We start from the raw sequence: 21379 nt of genomic DNA, 5'->3' as shown, positions 1-21379 counted from the left end.
TTGGATTTAGCCCTAGCATGGGACTGCACTAACAGTTACGTTCTTAAGCCCAAATCCAAGAGACACTGGTACCCCCAGCATGCTGCTGTGTAAGCTGGACCATTCCTGGAAGGAAAGGGAATTTCTGGTCCCAGCTCTTGAGCAGGGTGGTGCCACAGCCTAGGGAAGCTTTCCAAGGCTCAGGCTTAGCTGGGCACAGCGCCACGTTAACACCACCGTCCCACTTCTCGGGCACACATGGGTTTTGTGTACAGGGCTGCACAACGAACACGTCGTTCGTTGCAACGCCGGTCCATGCGTTTGTCCTAGGCTCCCTACAAAAATAGATGTAACCTGAACAGAAAGCATCCTGAGGGGACCAGCACATCGTTCCTCTGTGAAAGAGCCATCACGGGCTGGCAGTGAGGGGACAAAGGCCCAGGAGACCCACCACAGGGAGGGCTTTCAGCCGAGCACCAGGGCAAATGGTCGATGATCTCAAACATGGCTTCACACCACAAGGCAGTTCAGTTGCCTAGCTCCCTTTTCAACCCATCCAGCACAACATGGCCTGCTCCCAACCGCTCACTCCTAGGGGCAAGTTTTCCCCCTTTTCTTCTACCTTCTGCCCTCCGTGTATCTCATACTGCAGGGCTCCCCACCCTGAGACCGAGACTTAAAAAACCCCAAAAGGCAACTAGCTGGGACCTTGAATTTTAGCTTTATTAACCCTTAAGCTTTATATCCTCTCAGTGCCCTGCTCACCAGATTCTGCCTCAGCACCATGGTGCACGGGGGCCTGACTGTATGAGATGAAACATAGCCCCCGGCTGCCCCACGCTCCCCGCCACCAGCCCTCCCCCCCGGGCGGGCCGGGCCGTGCCGGGCCGTGCCGGGCCGTGCCGGGCGGGGGGCAGCAGCCCTCCCATGGCCCTCAGGGCGGCGAGCGGGCCCGGGCGGCGCGGCCGGGGCGGGCAGGGCAGCACCTCCGCGGGAGGGAGGCGGGCGGAGGTGGCGGCCGGGGAGAGGAGGGCGGGCCCGGCTGCGCCCGGGAGCTGCTGCGGGGCGGGCCGGCGGCGGTGGGCGCTGCCCTCAGGTGAGGGGCGGCGGGGGGCGCTGAGGGCCGGGCTGGCGGCGGAGGGGCAGGTGGGGGCGAGGCGGGCGGATGGCGGCGAAGGGCGCAACTTTCCCCGGCGGGACGTGGGCAGGGGAGTGCCCGGCTACGGGGCAGCCCCCGCGGTCTCAGCGCCGGGGCCTCGGGCCGGGGCTCCGCCGGCGGGGTCGCCCCCAGGGGGTGCAGGGGGGTCGGCTTTGCTGCCGTGGCGCTGAGGGGACGGGGCCGTGGGGGAAGGCGCGGGGCTGCTGCTTGCTGAGCGGCTTCTGCCTCCCGAGCTGAGGGGGTGAGCCCCCGCGGAGGAAGGCACTGCCTCTTTGTTAGCTGTAAACAAACATTAATTTATTCCTTCAGTGACACCCTAACAGAGCGAAATCGTTAAGCAAGTCCTCAGCGTGAGCAGCCAGCGTTGGTTCGACTGCAGGCCCTTCCCCTGTAACGAAGGGCTGTGGCGAGGGCAGGTGGGAGCAAAGGTCGCTTAGACGCTTCAGCTCGGGTGTTTTTTACTGGTTTGGCCTCAAGTGTACAGCACTTGAAGTGGGGAAAGATGCTTTCAGGAAATAACATCCCTGTGACATTTATAACCAGATTATTGAAGACCTGTCTTCTTGCCAGTTTGCTGTCAGCCCAGCCCAGCTTTGCCCCTAGCTAATGCTCACCCAGCTCACAGGCAACGTTCGGTGCTGTGCCGGTGTGCCCCGGCGTGTGCCCACCTCCGGGCACCTTCCAGGACAAGGCTCACACCTGCGCGTTCAGGTTTGCCCTCCCGCGTGTGCACACTCGTGCGATATGTTGGTGTTTGCAGGGTTAAGTGCATTAGAGAGGCCAAGTTTCACATTCTTGGTGGACACCACGTCTTGTCTTTGCAGCAAAGTTTGGAGGGTCGGAGCAGACCTAGTACATAAGCTGAGTGCAATGAATGTTGAACATAGAAACATCACAATTACTCAATGAATAGGAAAATGTAAATAAAAGTTTTGTCCTTTAATGAAGTTACTGTACATGTAGTTTAAGGGGGCTTTCTTTTTTCACTTCTTAAGGAAGCCTGTACTAAAGTCTTGGATGAGCATGAAATGGATGTGAGTGCTGGTCAATGAATAACTTTGAGTAAAGCCGTAAAATGAACCGGTTTTATTTCTCTGGTCCAGGAAGTTATTGTGGAAAGAAAGAATACATGTAAGAAACAGGATGTCTCATGCCGGGAGACGATACCAAGATAAGCAACATGGGCACCGTGAGAACCATGGATCTGATAGATATGAGGAAGACAGAAAAGTGAGAAAACCATACCTGTACAATGGAAGGTATGTCTTTATCACCTTAAAGAAACGTATCACAGCAGGTCTATAGCATTTGTCATCTTCTTTTTCAGCTATGAAATATCATATTACAATAATAAGGAAAGCAATTACTCAACCTTGAAATTGTGAAGCATGAGCATGCCACATTTGGAATCAGGGAGCTATTTTACACTTAGAAATTGAACCTTTTCCTTTGTATTGAACGTGAGAGGGGGCGGAAAGATAGGCTGTGTGACACAGGCACTGATGTGAATTTCCTGGGGTTATCTGGATCAAGTTGGGTCACAAGTAAGCAAAGTGTCGCCATATGTCTTAGTACAGCTCCTGAAGAGGCTGGTCAGCAGGTGACAACAAGCCATGGCTTGCCAAATATGCATTGCTTAAATGAGAATGTTACTTGACTGAGGCCAGCATAGGGACTTACTGAACCTTCTGGTTGCTCTAGTTCAGCTGTGAACAAATTCATATTAATTTAAAACAAAATTGCTTTTGGTAGTCACAGTCAATAAATGAGTTTGTTGAAGTCTCTAAGGCTGTTTGCAGCACTTGATAGTGGCTCAGCCCCTATCACCACAATAATCAGATCAAATAACAGGTTTAGAGTGACAAATAAACTCTTAGGATATTACACTTCTCCTTCCAGCCTGGCCAGCCTGCAGCATATTAGATGTGAGCTTAGGCTGTTTTCCTTTAAGGGCATGCTAGCAGCTGCATTGTAGGAGAGAGGTCTGTATCTTTAAATACCACCGGCAAATTGGTCATGGCAGTGACATGTTCGTCTCTCCAGTTTAGTCTCTGGAGGGATGATTGTAGGGCAATTTAAGACTAGAGGTAAAGAGAGAGAGGAGAAAAATATAATTAAGGTTATTGAAAAGCTAAAATACTCCCTGATAATATAAATTTTAGCAAGAAAAACAGGATGAGAATAAAAGTACCAGTGAAGACTGCTATGTGGACTAGAAAGAGTGCTTATGGCTAAGTATAAAACATTTGGATGGTGGTAATCCTATTGTATTATGAAAATAGCTAATGAAGTTTTCTTCTCTCTCTCTTAAATCAAGGAAATCAGAGAGAAATGGGAACAAAGGTCAGCCTAAGAATCATCCTCGGAGGCTGAATGACTGTTCTTAGCAAAAGCAGAGATCAGGAGGGTTATAGTTAAATTATCTTCAACATATTAGAAGTGAGAATGCCAGGAATGTATTAATTGCACTATGGAGAGGAATAAAAAAAAAAAAAGGGTGTTAGGTTTTTGAGAAGTCTTGTGTGGGTTTTTTTCATACATAGCATAATATAAGCAATGTATGAAAGGATAGGTATAAATTAAACCACCATTTCTTAATGAAGTGCTTCTCTGGACTTTTTGTTTTTACTGTTAGTTTTAAATGACTAGACACGTAGACTGAAAATTGGTGGATGGACCATAAAGGCCAACAGACCATCCCTGTATCCGCTGGGGATTAGAGGAGGAGAAGCTGCAGCTACAGATCTGTAATAGCCATGGAGATAATTTTTAGAGTCAAGCTGAGAATCTGGGGGGCACCAGCCCTCACTACAACTGATCAAAAAACTTTTCTATCAGTTGTTTTGATGGAGTTTGGCTTAAATTAACAACATTTTGCCTGCCTTAGCTTTCATGACAAAACCAGCTGTTTTGTAAGGAGATTTCAGTATTTTGGCGAAGACTTAGGCTAATTGACCCAAAAGACCTCCAGATACTGTAATGGAATAGATAGGAAGAGTTTCATGGAAGCTGTAATTTGGGTGCCTAATGCTTTCATCCCTTATGAGCACAACTTTCTAGCCAGAGTATTTCTTGCATTTCTTTCTGAAACTCCTATAGCAAGCTTCCTTCTCGTTGCTGAGAAGAAAGAGCTGCATTACCCAGAACTGGAAGGTCCTGAAGGAAAACAGGAGCAGAGGTGGCCAGAATAGGCCACTGTGAGGAAAAAAAGCATCTAAAAGAAAGAATTCCTCCCCCCTCCCCAATTGTACTCTGTTGCTGAACATTAGGGGGGAGGTTGTTTTGGTTTTTTGTTTTTGTCTTGTCTTGTTTTGTTTTCTGGCAAGTAGCAGGATACAATAGAGAAGCAGCTGCATCAGAAGTACCAAAGGGATTGCTTTCAAGTTAACTGGAAGTCTTATAAATCACACAGCTTATTTAATTTATGTGACACAGCTGCGCAGGATGCTTTGGTGGTTGCACAAGACACAGGACAAAGGTCAGAAAAATCAGAAATGTTTTGGCCAAATAGAGCTGTTGGCAACTACATGTGGAGATGTTAGCATTGGTCTTGTTATTGAATGTCTTAATTAAAATGTAAAAACTACAAAGAACATGATTTAATGTGGATAAATGAGATAATATTTGTAAATTTGAATCTGGAATTGCATGAAGATAAACCTTAGTGAAGTCCAGTGATACTAAGAAACAAAACTGTAGTTGAAGATGCTGATCTGTGGATAAGAAATTAAAGATAAAAACTTACTAGGAAGACTTTTAAAAATAATAATGCTGAATGAGACTTAAAATACCCTTTAATAACAAAACCATCCAGCTGTACCTTGAAAAAGGCAAGCTCCAAAGCTCCTTCAAATGAGGGAAAACATTTAGATCAGACCAGACACAAAACAATTTACAGTCAGTTTCTTTTAACCTGAATGTCAACTTAGTTTAAAAAGGGAAAATTGCACATTTCCCATAGAATAATCTAAATCTCACCAACCTTAAACATCATCAGGCTTCAGATGTGGAGCTGCACATCATTGCAGCAAAGGCAATTCCATTTTGAAGTATGTGAATGAAGATTCTAATCAGAGACATGAGAAATTGATTTTTGGGGGGTTGATTTTAGATTCCTCTTCAAATATCAAAGACACCCCACACACACAAAAAAAAAAAGGCCAATTTTTTTCCCACTTTAAAATCTTTATTTGTTTCTTTTAATAGCTTTTGTTGTTTTAAAAGACATCTTTGTGAGCCATAGTAATTGGAAGTAAAAACTTGACAAAATGCTTGCCCATGAAATAGTTGTGCTACTTTATGCATTTATTATGTGAAAATGTTTCTCATTTTTATTCTCTGGGCTGCCGTGGACTAGCTAGAAATGTCTGTTTTTCATGAACAAGCTGTTACTCGTTTTTTTACGGGTACAGGAACTCTTCCCATACCTTCCTCGCTGCTACCTTTTGCAACCTAAACAATTCAGCCAGCCTACTCCATGAGTACATAGTTTTCCAAAATAAGAACCATCAAGTGCAAATATTCTTGTGAACATGGATTTATGGAAGTATTTGGGATATTTGCTTTCAAAACATGCAAGCGAAAAAGATCACATACCTATGAAGCAGACTAGTTGGTTTCACTAACAGGAGCATCTGCCAGTTTCTCATGTTCTAATGTTCAGGAGAGATCATGATCTAATTAATACACATTAGTCATTTACTCCATTGTAGATCAACAGAAGACATCCGAGGTGGCCAGCACTCAAGAAATTCTACTGTTTGCTCAGACTCTTACTCTAAAACCTCAAGAGCAGCATGGGAATATTTTGGCCCACCACCAGAGTGTTATCCTCCCAAGGAAACCTTCTCAATGAAGTGTTCAAAGGTATGCACAACAAGAGGTATGTGCGATTCTTATTGTCTGCCATCCACCCCTCTCCTTCCAAGGACTTGTTTTGATTTTGGTTTCTGTGTTTAGAAGCACAACAAAGTAAAGTTAGAGGAATATTTTAAAAAAACCCTAACAACTGGGAGGGTTAATGAATGGCATAACTGCATGTTACTAGCACATTTTAGGCATCAAAAGGCAAGATTTACAGAGATATTTAGATACTTGAAAGTGCATCTCCAGAATATGCATCCAGAGATTCAGAGTGGGTCATGTGTGTAAACACTCAGGTTGCGCAGCAAGGGTTAACCTTTGGGATTTAAGAATAAAATAGAACTTGCCTCTGTAGGTCATTTAAACATGGCTGTTGAAGCTTTGGTGCTAGTTCATTTCTCACATATTCTTCTCAGACTTTATCAACTCTGGATTTAATCCAGTCATCAGTTATACATATATATATATATATATATAAAGCAACGTTGTGGGAGACAAAACTGTTTCATGGACATGAATCCAGTAAAGCAGCTCTTCAGAAATAACTTGGTTGTTCATAGCTGGAAAGTGACTACAACAAGCAGACAAATGAACATTATGTGGGAGGAAATTGGCCTTAACACTTAGTAACCTCATTTCCATAAACTGAAAAAAAAATGTTGCTAAAATATCCATTACTCCTTTAAAGTTCTTCCTCTTCCAGGATAACAAGCATTCTCACCTTGTTTGTAGGAAAGACCCACTGCAGTCTAAGTTGAAACTTGCAGCTAGGTGCAAAGTCTTTGTCCAGACGCTGTAAAGAGCCTTTCAGTATCCTCCAGTAGAGAAACAAATGAAGAGTGTAGTTACTGGAAGTAAATTAAAATACATAGTTAGATTATTTCTTCACTCCATGAAGGAAAGTTAAGTAACACACTCAATTTGTTCTTAATATTTCTCGGTATGTGAATATGTGGACAATTTTAAGAGTGAGCTGAACTATCTTCTCTCATATGTATGTTCCGTGTATTTGTATGCGGTTTGTTTTTTCGTTTCAAGGAAATTTAACTCCAACAGCTAGCAGAACATATTTAATGATACAGAGCCATACTGATAGTTTATCCTTGATAAAATTGTATCAGCAGTTTCTTCTTCAACAATACTAGATTATTTTAACTTGTCTGAGAAGCTCTAGAAAACCCCATGCCTTATTTTATCACAGCTTTAGAAAAATGAAGTGGTGAGTTACTTTTAGTTATCAGTTTCACTAGTTGTTTAGACTCATGGATAGCTTAATATGACTTGCTAGGTGTCATGTCGTGTCCCCCCCTGCCCCTGCATTTTGCTTCTTGTTATTTCAGTGCATTATATATCGTTAATATTTTCAAAATGTCCTAGTTTTGGATACATCAGTTGACAGTGATGATTTTACTCCCACCCCTTCCTCAGGTATTGCTCAGTATTTTCCAGAATTTAATGTCTGAGCTTGCACGGGAGGAGAGAAAAGAGATCATGCAGAAAATAAACCCTTTCATTGGCAGTTTTATTTCAAAAAATGAAAAGATATTGGAGGTTGATTAGATTATGAGAATGTTACTCCCCTGTTTAATTTTTTTGCATACCAAGATTTAGCAGAATTTCCTAGAATTGTTTTGCAGAATTCTGTATTCCCTGCAGTCACAGTAAACATTATAAAGGAAAAGCTACATTAATTGTTTACTGAAAAGTCAGTACATGTGAGTTACTTCTTTCAGCATGAAAAGTTCCTGTAAATAGTTCTTAACCATCTCTTTCTTTTGCCAATGATTTATCAGCACTCTGGTGAAATTCCCCCTTCCCAGTCAACATAATTCTAAAATAAACTGATATCAAACAAGGCTAGGAGGTGATGTACCACAGACTTTTCCAAAGCAACAACTGAATTGTCAACCTTGGTTTCTGACCATGCATTGCTCTACTTTCATTATGGTTTGGATTTGGCGTTTGGGTTTTTTTTTTACTTTTGCCCAGGAAATAGACTTATGCTCTATGTGCACATGTACAGGTTTGGCAAACTAGAGAGGAATTCTAAACAACCAGAACTCCGAAAAGTATTTTCTTCACCCAGATACTGCCCTCTTCATCCATGCTTTTCACCAGCAATATCCCCAAAATCTAAAGCTGAGTTTCAGAAACAAGCAGTTATTTTTGCAGGGAGCCTTCAAATGCCTTAGCTGCAAGCAGCAGCAGAAAAAAGGACATTGTTCTCCTGTCTTTGTTGTTCTCACCTTCCCTCCCTAATCCCTGCCCCCCTTTTTTTCCTACAACTGCATTAAGAAAAGAAACTCACCCCAAATATAATGGAAGAAACAACTGATATTGACCCCTTTTGCTGGTAGGAACATTTGATACCATCTAAGAAACTTCAAAACGTTCTTCTCCTTTTTAATCCTTTAATCATGAAAATAGAAGGAAAACATATGTTAAAACATATGAGCAATATCTATTCATAGCATTCAGGTAGGATCAAGTGGCTGGCGGTACTGGATCATATGAGGCACCTAATTACGCATCCTCTCAATGTACTGGAGTGCAAATTTAGGAGGACCATCAGACTTTGGACAAGGGGAGGGTGAGCTCCAAACTTCTTCAAACTTCAGACTGGTGGGATTTCTTGAACTGGAAAACTGCATTCACTTCTGTTATGTTTAATACATCTTTACAGACTTATTGAATTTGTTTAATCCTTTTCTGAATCCCATTTTGAATGTTTGGCTTCCACATTATCTTGTGAGAAGGAGTTCCACAGTTCTTTGTACCACTTGAAGAAATACTGTTTTGTTCCTGAAAATGTTTTTAAGAAGGTGTCTCTGATTCTGATGATATTCAAAATACCTAATGATAATCTCATATATTCATCTTCTCCATAAGATTTATGATTTTAGAGTAAAGTCTTCCCTTTGTCACTGTGCTCTGTTGGCTTCTTCATAGATTGAAGAATAGTCAGTTCTGTCCCTATCAAAGGTGAAGTCTTTCCAGTTCTGGTTAGCTTGCCAGCCTTATACCTTTTCCAGATCCATTGTACCCTTTTGAGATGGGCTGACCAGAACCACACTCAGAATTCAAGTTAAATTCTTAAAAGGGTTAGACATCTGCATAAAGGTTCTGGTTCTTAGTCCTATCCAAATGCTTCCTAGCTTTTTGTGTGGTGTTTGACTATCGGTGAATGCTGAGCTGATATTTTCAGAGAAGGCTATCTGATATCTTTCCCGAGTGGAAATTATTTGTTTAGAACCCTTCTGTGTGCTCTGTAGATGTGTGTGTATTTGTGTTACCTGCATGAAGTGTGAGGTTGCTTATTAAACACTGATTTCATTACTTTCTCATTCAAGAGCTTGAACTCTCAGCAGCCTACCAATTTTACAGTTGGCAATGATGAAGAATTTTTTTGTGATTATTATTAAAACAGGATTCGCTATCTCACTTTTCAATCTTTTCAGTTCTTTAGTTTGTGCATCTACTGTAGCTGTTTGGTGTGTACTTTTCAGCTGAATCTCTTCGGAGTCCCCACTTACAGCTCTTTGGCCATGTGGCAGAGCCGTCTCAGGATGCACAAACTATTTCATTCAGCTGAAACTAAATGCGGGTGAGCTGTAACCACTAGCAGGCACCGTGTCCTTTGGACCAAACTGGAGCTAAGATGAAGTACTTCTCTCTCCCCAGAAAATGCCTGTTGTATAGCCCCTAGATCTTCAGTTTGACTCTACAGATCCACTCCCATTGCACTGCTAACATGGGCATAACTAGTGACAGGTAGTACAAACCAGAGATTTCTCTCTTAACTCTATTTGAAAAATGGTTGTTTCCACTTACTGTTTATTTTATTTTAACCACTACTAACCTGTGAGAGGATCTTTTATCTCACAGGAGCTTGTATCGTTTAAGAGCACTACCACTTGGATTGCCTTTCTTCATCTGTCTGCTGATTCTTGCAGATTACTTCCCTCTAACAGATTTTTGACTCTTCCCTGCAATGCTGCCTTTATGTCTAGTTTCTATTTTTTTTTTTTCTTAGGTGTGTCACACTTGTGGATCTACAGAATACAGATTCAAAAGGCAATACAAACACAGAAGTTTGTTACTTTCTGTTTCTGTAGTAGTGAAGGAGACTTAAGGAACAGTTTATAGACTGATGTCCAACTGTCTAGATGCTCTATATAATTATATGGGAATTGGAAATAAACTGCATGTGATAAAGACAAACCTTTAATCAACTAAGGAACTACTGCTTGCAATAACTTATGCATGATAGTGCATGCCTTTTAAAGCAGCACATGTTGAAAACAACAGGAGTTTTTGGCCTGGGGATACTCAGAGCTGAAATTCTTTCAGAAGAAAACATTCAACTTGCTTTTCACAGTGAGGGTAAAATTTCTGTAGTTCTCTCTTCTGTATCAGAAAACTAAATTATTAATCATATTTGCCTTTCAAAGGACCCCCTCTCAGCTCCTTTGAAAATATAACCAGATTCAGTGCTTTTGGTTACCGGAGGGAGCGAGAGAAGTGTTCAAGGCTAGCTGCCATGCTGCTTCCTTCAACTTAGAGCAAAATCTGAGTCAAAGCTGAGCGAACTGCTGATCTTAAACTGGTCATAGATATTTGGTCACTTGACCATGAGAACTTGCCATTTTATTTTTATTATGTATATTGGTGTGAAAGAGGTGAAGCAATGCAATTCCAGGATAATGCTTCCTTTAGTTTTGCTTAAACAGTGAAGATGAACTGACTTTCTCCCATATTCGGTCAGTGTGTGACTCAGAAAATGCCTGCACTTTTGCCTTGTATAGAATTATTCTGTGCTGGTCATAATTTCTGAGCTAATAACTTCTTAAAAAATTCAACTCACTTGGAATTTAGGGGAGACAGCACTAAAAAGGTTAGAAAACAGTTTGTGGGGGAGCAAGTATAATTGAATCCCTGTTCTTTGCTGCCCTGAATACAGCTTTGCAACATAAATAGTGTCAGATTTCCTAAGCATATTGTAGGCACTTCCAAACAATCATGCCTTTAGCCTACATTCTAACATCCACAATTGTTAAAACCTTCAGACCAATTTCCTCTTAGAAAAAGGCAGCATTATGGTTTGTAACAACAAGAAAAATCTCCGATTTCAAGCATAGCCAGGAGGAAATATCAAAGTGAATTTATTTGGAGGAGGAAATAGAATTAGGGAGTAACAATGACTTTCTCCAGGATATAGTCATGCATTAACAAGCCAGCATTAATTCAAATTTAAACATCTATAAGCTTTTGTTTTTACAAAACAGCCAATTTTTTTTTTTTTCCTGTAGCTATTCATGCTGGCAAATACTCATAGACTGGAAGGAATACTGAGACGAGAAGTCACCCTAAACACAGGGTTCACACTACTAGATGCTTGGTTTGATTTATGCTATTGTTCATAACCATTATACTGCTGCTGTTATGTTGCTTTATGTCCTGATACTCTTCTTCTTGGAGTCAGACGCAGGAGCAGCAGGGGAAAAATGTTTTACAGAACACTCATATCCCCTCCAGTGCTGTGGAGATGTTGGGGAAGAATAATGGTCTGCAAGAGGCTATGAACTGAAATAAAAAACCTTCTGTAGCTTCGGTTATGTATGTTCAAAAATACTGAAGGGTCATTAAATGTGCCTAATGGGGGTAACTTTGTGGATGAAAGTTCTTTTCTTCTTCACTTTTTGCCCCTACGTTCTGCCACGCTTAGCTCCTTTAAACTGTGCTCAAAGCTGTCGTGCACTGTTCCTGTGGCAGTTAATTTCAACATATTTCTGTTCTAAGAAGGGAACACTAAGGTCCCCTATAGTCTCTGTAATTAGATGGCTTCCTCCTCCTATCTGTTTCAAAGTATATTTTAAATACCGTGTGAGTAACAGGCTGAATTTGCCATCAAGTTTTTTAATCTTGTAATTGTGAAGACAGAATATTAGTGGTGGAAATTGGATGGAGCTGTATAGATTAAAATAATCCCAGTTATTCAAAATGCTTAATTAAAATTGCACAGTAACAAGATACAGTGGCAGAGCAGAGCTGCAGGTAACATTCCTATTCTGAAGTTAAAAGTATTTCACGTGGAGGTAAGTCCTGTTTGCTGTGGAATACAAATAGCCATGAGAATTTAGCTCTATAAAAACATGCAGGGGAGCTACGCTGGGTTGCAGATATCAAATGTTACCTTTAGCAAACTGTTGCCCTGCCAACATAAGGGACTTCACTCTGCCCACTTCTTTATATCAGATTTTTTTCATCTACTGTTTGGTGTTGTGGTAACACGTACGCTATTGTTTATAGAGAGGGGAGAACTACAGCTGAGAAGACTCGGCTAAGTTGGCAGGGGAAGATACTGGCAAAGTTGATGTTAGCTGTTAGGTATGTGTTAGACTGTAGTCCGTGCTTCCCTACTAGGAAATCTTCATTAAGTCTGCTCTCTACCAGCGTAGAACAGGAGTTGCACCGTCTTTCCTATAGGACCACTGGGTTTGTCTTCCCCACATCTGACCCAAATTTTGGGAACCAAGAAAAACTGTGTAAAAGGTGGCTCTCAAAGCTGATTGATACAACAGACTGACAATCTTTTGAATGTAGCTCTATTTCTCGAGCAGGTGATCTTAGCTCACTTAAAGGAGAAGAGTCCACTCTGTCAGGAATGCTGCTCACCAAGTGTGACAACTTGCAATCGGTAAAGTGTATGAGAAGCTCGGGTTCACAGGTGCCTCCAACCTGATCTACCTTTAGCCAGACTATGATTACGCAAAGAGCAGTAACATCCCACTCTTTCTCCTTCTGAAGGCGGCTCCGTTTCAGTTCAAACGGAGGGAGTGGCTGTGGAAAGTTGGCATAGGGAACAAGAGTGTTTCATTGTTTTCTGAACTTCTTTAAAAAAAAAACTCCTGCAAATTTCTTTCGATACCAAGATATTTGTTTACTACTTGAAAGAACCGTGGGTACATTAGGAAGAAAAAAGGCTGTTTCTTGAAACACAGATCACGAGGCGACTGTGCAGAGAGAGACCTACCAGTGCTAGATACACGTACAGCGTTTTACAGCTGTTGTGTTTAAATTGGTATTGCCAAGTTTAACGCAAGATCTTTTGCTTCCCACCCTCTCCAAAATTATGGAAGATGACTCATGCTCAGTTAGCAGGAGAGAAATCAAGAACATGCTAGAAGCAATGCTTTAAAGAACTACTACGAATAAGTAAACCAAAGCTGTTGTTCCCAGGCAGGGGCTGGGTTGTACTGAAACCGTGTCTTGACAGCACATAATTGTAGTGTCATACCGTGGTGGGAAATTGTGGGGACAGAGGCTGATGCAGTAGTTCTACAAGTGAAGTCCACCCTTTCCTGTGAAATTTGGACAGCGCTGTTTAGAAGATGGGAGAGTATTAAACAAAAGGGATAGAGCAGGTTGGACAGTAGTTCTTTAAAAGAAAAAAACAGGACAATACATTTGGATCTGAGTACTCTGTGAACGTAAGGCTTCTCTGAATCATTAAAACCAAAGCTGGTCAACCTTTGATATTTCCTAATGGAGTGATTATCTTGAGTAAAGAGGGGCAACTTATTAAAAGATAATAACGATGCATCTTTCTAGACCACATAAATCATTTAGTTTTACCAATTTTTAAACTATTTCCCCATTGAATTCCTAGTAAGATGGATATCTCAAATGAGCATAAATGTGTTGGGCACTTATGTGCCATTTAATTTCAGTTGGCTCTGAGTATGTAGTTCCCCTGGGTCCTTTGAAAAGCCAAGATTCTGTTGGTGTTACATTGCCTAACTCTTGTGTTTTAGGGTTGGGCTGGGGTTTTTTCTGCCTTTGAACATTACCCCATTAGGGAGATTTCAGTGTAGCTCAGTGAAAGCTAACTCCTACCACTGGCTCAAAAACAGACATCTACAAAAACAATGTTGGGCTGGGAGCTTGGGGGGGATTTGTTTGTTTATGACAAATCTGTGTATTGTCCTGATTCTGCATCAGTGATGTTGGTTAAATTCTTGTGACTGGTTTCAGTAAGATCTTGCTTTGGACTGGTATACGTAAGGGGAATAATACCATTAGAAAGATGTTTTAATACTCTGTATCTAGATTTAATATTTTTAATCTGTTGTGACCGTTGCCTCCATTTCATTTCCCTTGTTCAGTTCTCCCCCACTGTTTTGGTTCCTTCCCACTTCCGTCATATTTTTGTCCGCTTTGAAAAGCAGAATAAAACCCCTCTTGCCTTTGATGTTTTCTCCTCCTTGCCCCTTATCTATTCCTCCTGCCACTAACTCAGTTTAGCAGAGAGGTGACCAAAGCTGTGCATTGAGCTGTGCCTTTACTCACTGGAGGACACCAAACCTGCACTGGAAAGAGAAGTCCAGCATTTGAGGTCCTTTTCAGGACTGACTGCTCCTTTTGTAAGTCACTATATATGGTCAAAATACTTACCTGCTCCTTTGGAGAAAAAAAACCAACAGCAGCTTCTGAAAAGTGGAAAGCTACCCAAACTGGGAAAAAACCCTAAGAGACAACTTTCAGTAAGGAAGGCTGGGAGAATGTTTTCTAATGTGTGTGTCTTGTAGTCTCTGACTCCTCTCTTCCCTACTGCTGGAGCGGCCCGTAATGGGACATGACACAGGCGCCACTGACCCATCTGCACTGCTGCCCAGCTGCTGGGGTTGAGGTGTCCAAGAGGGGCAGCCGGGCATGCCCAGGGCTGCCAGCTGGGTGCTGCTGGTCCCGGTGGTACGTGGCCTGCAAAGGAAGCAGAGGCAGAAAACAAGCCAGAATGGAGAACGGCAAAGATAAAATTGCTTAGAACTACACAGGGATGTTAACTGAAGAGGAGGGAATGATACCTAAAGAGACAGGAGGAGTCCATGCACAGTCGATAGAGGAAAAAAAGTGATTCCCATGCCAAAATGCAGCGGAGGGAAACACTTTGAAGGCCTCTTGTATTAGTCAGGTCCTCGTCAGGTCAGGGGAGTTCAACAGAAACAGCCAGAACTGACTGTCCTGAAGATTCATTTGTACCGTCTGCAGAAACGCAGGAACAAACATGAATTGATCATTTGACTTGATGTACAGACGTACGTACACACGCTGTGATCCTGGCAGCTGAACGCTGGGGCCATCCTGCCACAGTGCCTGGATGAAAACGCCCCTTTACAGCTTACACAGTTTAGTTACTGGGTACCACACAGTCAGCCACAGTATAGTTTTATGAGGCAAAGCATGCAGATTTAACAACTCATCTCACCTGAAAAGGAGAGTTTCTGGTCTTTCTCTGGTCCTGACTGTGTTATTTCCCCTGCTAAACTTATGCCAACACAATTGCTCATCAGATATGCTGTGAGTCACTTCAAGTTGCAGGAAAAAACAGCAGCGCACAAGAAAAGAGTTGAATCGTTTCCTGCTACTTTAATTTATTAAAACAGCTCTTGGAAGGGCCTAATGCTAGGCCAGAGTTACTACTGGGCAGGGGAGAAAACTGGTGACTGCTCAGCCAAGGGTAGAGAGTAAGGTCAGCTGCCTGTGTTTTTTTACCCTTAACAGCCTGCCTGGCTGCTTCGCTGGACATTGGAGCCCACCATTTGACAGGAGACAAACCCATTGCTCAGTGGGTTAATGCCATGGCACTAGCCCAGGGTGCACCTGGTATAGAAGGGAAAGAGGAAGAGAATAGTAGATTAATAGTATAAATTGGAAGGCTGCTCTTTGTTACAGCAGGAAGCCTACTCGCAGCAAAAAAAGACTGATTCAAACAAAGTTAACAAGTATGATACATTGAAATTGCTATCCATTGCAGATTTAGATTTTATGAAATGAATGTAACCGTTTCCTGGGAAGTTCCGGCAACACCTGCTTTCTTTTAGATTGCAGCCCTTCTCCTCACCTTCAGTGATGAAAAGCAGTACAGGAAAGATGCATGGAAAAGAAATGGAAATCCAGGAGCCCAGACTTGAGTCACGTTACTTGCTTAGTGTGGAGACTTAATCCCAAAGCCAACTGTTCTGTTCACTGTGCTAATTTTAATACAAATCAGTAACATTTTAGAGAGATCCCTAGATTTTGAACTTGAGAAAGGAAAAAAATAACTAAACCAGTGGAGTTCTGAGATTTTCAGACCTCCTGTCATTTTACGCTCAAGTCTTTGCAATGCCTTCATTTTGCGTGAGATTAGGGAATAGTTGTAGAGAGAAGTAATTTCCTCCTAGGAAGACCTTTTGGCTTTCTAGTTTCTGCAGCTATAACTCTAAGATGCTATGACTGTATAAGCTCTATGCTATAAGCTTTAACTCTATAGGTAACTGGCCTGTGAAAGCAGGAATGGCAGCACAGACTCAGAAGCGTGGCTTTTAACTCAGCCCTTTTTTTGCCAGCAGTACATTTGCTGGACATAGGTAACTGCTACTATGTGTGTTCACATCCCTTGACAGAGCTAAGATTCAAAACTTTACTGTCCTTTTATTCCTTATTTCTCAAGTCTGTCTATCCTGTTTATACTAGTATAACTGGATTGGGTATCAGCTTGCAACAATCACAATCAAGGTTGCGTGCAGCATTTGGGGTGCCTGGGTCAACGTCCGAACCTACTGTAGGGCTTAATATTTCCATCAAAGCCCTGATGGGTGTACAAGGCCTTAAGGATTTTCACTAACTGTCTGCTACTTTCACAAACCCTGCTGGCTCCTGTCATAAACCTGTGATTCACAGTTTTGTTCTACATACTGCTTGTCATTTTAGGGTTTTCTTTAATATAGGAGGCTGTTACTGAACTATTTTTTTTTTTAAAAGATAATCTATGTGGTACAAATAACTGGTTGAGTAAGTACTAACGAACCCCTCTCCATTGTTTAGTTACTCTAATCAATTCTACAGCAAGTGATTGTGAAAACTGTACAGGTACAGACAAAACCAGTCCAACCTGAATGCCCTGTCTAAGGACATTTTTCAAGCATGCCATTAAAGCATCTACTGCTGCACTTAAAAATACAGGAGACCTACACCGATCATATCTGTCATCCCATGAGCAAAGAGATAGGTTCTGCCAGCCCTGTCGTGGTACCATCAGCCAGCTCAGTGAAGTGAAGGGGTTGCATACAGAATTTGTGTAGTTGTAGGAAGCTGTGGAGCAGTGGCATTGAGGATTGGGGTCAGTTATAAATGTGGAGAGGTTAGCAGCAGGTGATAGCTACTCTGACAACAGAAAATTGCCTTTTCTGAAGCTCAGCAAGGTGGTGTACAGTTAAAGTTGATGCTCAGTGGGTCAGAAGAGCCTCAGCAGTCATAGACAAAAAGGAAACTCTGAAGGTAGCAGTAGAAGAAAGCTGACTGGTCATGAATTCCCAACTCCCAAGTTCCCAAACATATTTAAAATTTATGTTTCCCTTAATCAAATGGTCTTTCCTCCCTGTAGACTTCTAAGAACTGCTTCCTGATGGAGCATCTATGAAATCAGCAGTCAGCCCTTAAAAAGGGAAGTGGCCTTCTGCGTCCGACACTTTCCAAGGGCCCTAAGGACCTAAGTTGACTCCTTGTATTTGGAAGGCATATTGTACAGCTCAGCTGAGCAGACAAAAAATATCTGATCCAGTTCCAATGAATGTCCTGTACCGCTATTACTCTTTCAAAATATTTTGAACAGTCCTGGCAAAGCGGTGACTCTGTACCCATTGAAAACATTGAATCTTTTGGTTGCATTGTTTGAATTTGGTACAAGGAGTTCCAAGTCCTGTCTCATGGACCAGGATTTAAATTTCTCTTTAAATTAAGCTTCACAAATACTTCCTCTGAAATGGTTGAGGCCTCCTGAACAGATTTGATAACTAGCATGATAATGGCCCTGCTTCACAGAAAGGGTTATGTGGAAGGGTCAAGGAAAAAGCATGTTGTCATGCAGAAATCAGCATCACCTCTGAAGAACACATACACTGAACTGCATGCTCAGTTCCTCCTCAGCAAGAACACTTTATCTTCTCTGCCTGCTCTACCTAATTCTTTTTAGGATATGGAATCTGTACATGCATGCACCTATGTATGTATACGCACACATACATGGACAAGCGGAGCCTGAGATATTCTGTTCCCAGCTATTAACCACCATTATCACGGCTCCCTTTTGTGCTTCTGGGATGCTTTGCAAGGCTGTGATGTGAATGGGCTCGGTACCTACCTACAGCTGCATGAGCAGAAGTGAGGGGACCAGCCTGGGTGCAGGGGGAAGCAGGAACTCCTGCGGTGGCCAAAGGCTCTTGTCAAACCATTGCAAGCACCTTCCTGTGACCGGCAGGCAGCAGCAGGAAGCTGCTCCTTACCTCAGTCTTCTGCAGAGGGAATAAGAAGGGGAAGAATGAGAATTTGTGATAATCCTTCATGGTGGCTGTCACTGGATTTTTTCGGTTAGAAGCATCTGGCAACACAAGAGAGAAATTTGTCTAATTCCCTTGTGTGCTGCTTCAGCCCTTTCTTTTCAAGCCCATACAGCCTTGACAGCAACTGAGCCATTGCTCAAGAGGAAAATGCCATGCTGGTCAATGTTAGCGGCAGAAAATGAAAGTCTGTATGCAAACCGTAGATCCTGCCTCACTGTGAAGACAAATATAGGACCACTGTGTCGAGCTTCTTATGTTCTTGGCTGTCAGACTGCAATGGAATAATAAGATTCACAATTCTGTAATTAACTTCAAACTTGAGCAACACGCGTGATACACTAGAGGTTTTCATCTCCCAAACAGGCAACCCTAGCTATGCGACGCTTCACCATCCGTCGTGTTTACTAATCTTAGTCTGACCCCTAGTGAGCTGTCACAGGATAATCAGATATAGCTAACAGATGCTGTACCTTCCTGACGGGCAACTACCACAAAAAGAAAAACAAAACAACCTTTATCTCGATCAGTAGCAAAACACAAGAAAAAGAAGAGTCAGCTCAGCAGTCATAAGGCTTTCTTCTGAAGGTGGGGGTGTGGAAGAGAACACACGACCCAGTATCAAATTCACTTAACTTACCTCTGCGTGCAAGGTGGTTTTTGTCTCCTTTCCCTCCTCCTTTTTTTTGGTGCAATCAGGAGCTGCTTCTTCAGATTTATGAAGAGATTTTTATCTGTGAAGAAGATGAAGTAGAAGTTGCACCTGGTTAGATAATGAATTCAAATTAACAAACACTTAGAAAGACAAAAAACCATAGGGTGTGAGTTAAAGCAGTAAACACATTTTAAAGGACCTGAGTAACTTGCACAATTTTTTAAGCCATTAGAAGCTTCTAGGTTTTTGCCATCTTTAATCCCAGCATTTTGTTCATACTGGATATTTCTTGCTCAGTGTGTTTATGCCAAGTAGTTACAGGCCAAAATACAATCACTGTGCTCTCTGCCTTGGCAATAACACAAGCACAGTAAAATTTTTATGGATTTCTTTCCCCGCATGAAGATCCATTTATCAAGCACAGTGACAAATTAAAAAAAGTAATTTGCCCAACCTCTGAAATGTACCCACGAGAGCCTGAGGGTTTTTTTTTGTTGTGTTTTTTGTTTTTTGTTTTTTTGTTTTTTAAAAAAAAAAGTAGCACTCTTCTTCTGTAGCTGTAGCCAAGAGGACTGTCTCAGTAACAGTGCTCTCTGTTTATGGTTTTGGTGTACTTCTGTCACTCCCTGGTTGCACAAGATGTGATTTTGACACCTATTCCCATGTTTGTGTTTCTTACAGGCATTTTGAAGTTTGTGGAGATCACAGTTAACCTCCTGGTGCTGATCTGTGTGGGTGCTGCCCAAGCCTCTGTTGCAGGCTTCACATCCCTTGGCGGCTTTGGTATCGGCTCCTTCAGCCTGAATTCTGCCTATAGCCCCTTTGAGGGTACGGAGCTCAAGGAGGTGAGGGAGCTAGACATGCAGTTCACCCAGATGAGAGCCCCTTGCGTCTACGGTGGAGTAGCCTTCAGCTTAACAGCAGCAGCACTTACCCTTGTCTTCCTTGTCGTGGGGGCAAAACCCATCCAGCAGCTCAGGACTGGGCTGCTGGCAGGCGAATGTGCCTTCAACCTGCTGGCTGGCGTGGCGTACATCGCAGCGGTCGGCCTCTACCTGCATTTTGTCAGCGAGGTGAACTCCACAGAAGTTTGCAAGAGGCGTGAGAGGCTGTATGCGCGCCGTGGTTATACCTCCATGAACTGTGTGGTCCAGGGCGGTGACGCAGCTGTCGGCCTTTTTGGTGTCGCTGCTGCATGTTTGTACTTCGCCAGCTTTGTGGTCTGCATCCTTGCTATCCGAACTGTCCGGGCCTTCCAGAGCCACGCAGCCAAGGCTCAGCACAGCCCCAAAAGTAGCATTCGAGACAGAAGCATCGGAAACCACCACCGTGCTATCCACTGCACCCCTGAAAGCTCCCACAACATCCAGGCTTTTGCTACGTTAGTGTGAAGTCAGCTGTGGGACTGTGCCAGACAGCTGGAGCTTCAGCAAGGGATGGACACTGGGTGTTGCATGCTAAACAGGTGACCAGTCCGGAATGTATTTTCCTACAAGGTGTTGAATTGTCTATCAAATCACCAAGCGTAACAACACTGCTGTAACATGATGTAATAAAATTTATGTTGAGCAGATGTTTTAACAAGGTTTTTTTTTGCATCAGTCTCTCAGGCTGGACTCCTGCATTTAAAATGTGTTTGATTGTAATGTTTTCATCCTCGCAGAGCAAATCCAAACAGCAATGGGCTGTTAACAGGTTGAACCCGCAGTGCTGCCAAACTTGTGCTAACAGCCATTTCCTCTTCTCTCCCACGACTGAAGGAATTGAATACACCGCTAGGATGGGCAGCCTTCAGCAGATCCTGTGACTGTCCATGTGTCCTATTGCCCTATGTCACACCGCTCACAAAGCAAAGGACACCCAAGTGCTTTTCTGAATCACAGCCAAAGCTCCAGTTGTGACCTGTTTCACTTGGGATAGCAAAGCATTTTAGTTTTTGAGTCATGGGGGTTGACACATGCTGATCATGTGCTCCCAGAGGGATGCTGCTGGGAGGAAGTAGCTGCAATTTCAAAGGCAGTGGTTGGGTCCTCCTCCAGTTCACTACTGCATTTACCCACCTCAGTGCAGATGAGAACTTGGGAGGCAGCACACTGGTCAGCTATCAGCATAGTAAAGATACCACTTGCTTTGTAGCCGCCTAAACAAGGTCTGGCTTGCTGACTCCACAGCCGGTGGTAGGCAGAGCCTGAGTCGGGAGCACACTGGCTGCCTGGAGTTTTCCATGGGAATGCTGTAACAACGACAGAAAGCACATGCGTCCTTCCAACATCTAAACACACAAAGCATGAGTGAACAGCAGTAATTGTATGCCCCCAGGGTTGAGAAAATAAATTTAAGAGAATA

At 42.8% G+C, this 21379-nt stretch overlaps 1 protein-coding gene across 2 annotated transcripts; it reads left to right on the top strand.

Annotated features, from left to right (window-relative positions):
* Positions 1 to 1016: 1016 nt before the first annotated feature.
* Positions 1017 to 20595, top strand: LOC101922941 (MARVEL domain-containing protein 3-like). Of its 2 annotated transcripts, none has more exons than XM_055800822.1 (4): positions 1017 to 1075; positions 2242 to 2397; positions 5851 to 6020; positions 19715 to 20595. In XM_055800822.1, exons 2-4 carry the CDS (start codon positions 2282 to 2284, stop codon positions 20422 to 20424), a joined length of 996 nt encoding a protein of 331 aa, XP_055656797.1. In that variant the 5' UTR covers positions 1017 to 1075; positions 2242 to 2281; the 3' UTR covers positions 20425 to 20595. The 2 variants fall into 2 exon arrangements, with proteins under 2 accessions (XP_055656797.1, XP_027637600.1); XM_027781799.2 differs by lacking the exon at positions 1017 to 1075 and adding an exon at positions 1399 to 1554.
* The last annotated feature ends 784 nt before the right edge of the window (positions 20596 to 21379 follow it).

Source organism: Falco peregrinus, chromosome 3 (assembly GCF_023634155.1).
Source record: "Falco peregrinus isolate bFalPer1 chromosome 3, bFalPer1.pri, whole genome shotgun sequence".
Classification (NCBI taxonomy): Eukaryota; Metazoa; Chordata; class Aves; order Falconiformes; family Falconidae; genus Falco; species Falco peregrinus.
This window is presented reverse-complemented; position numbering and strand designations above follow the sequence as displayed.

Coding starts and splice junctions, on each gene's coding strand:
- LOC101922941 (XM_055800822.1), top strand. CDS start 2,282: ATGTCTCATGCCGGGAGACGATACCAAGATAAGCAACATGGGCACCGT. Junction 2,398..5,850: donor CCATACCTGTACAATGGAAG/GTATGTCTTTAT, acceptor ACTCCATTGTAG/ATCAACAGAAGACATCCGAG. Junction 6,021..19,714: donor AAAGGTATGCACAACAAGAG/GTATGTGCGATT, acceptor TGTTTCTTACAG/GCATTTTGAAGTTTGTGGAG.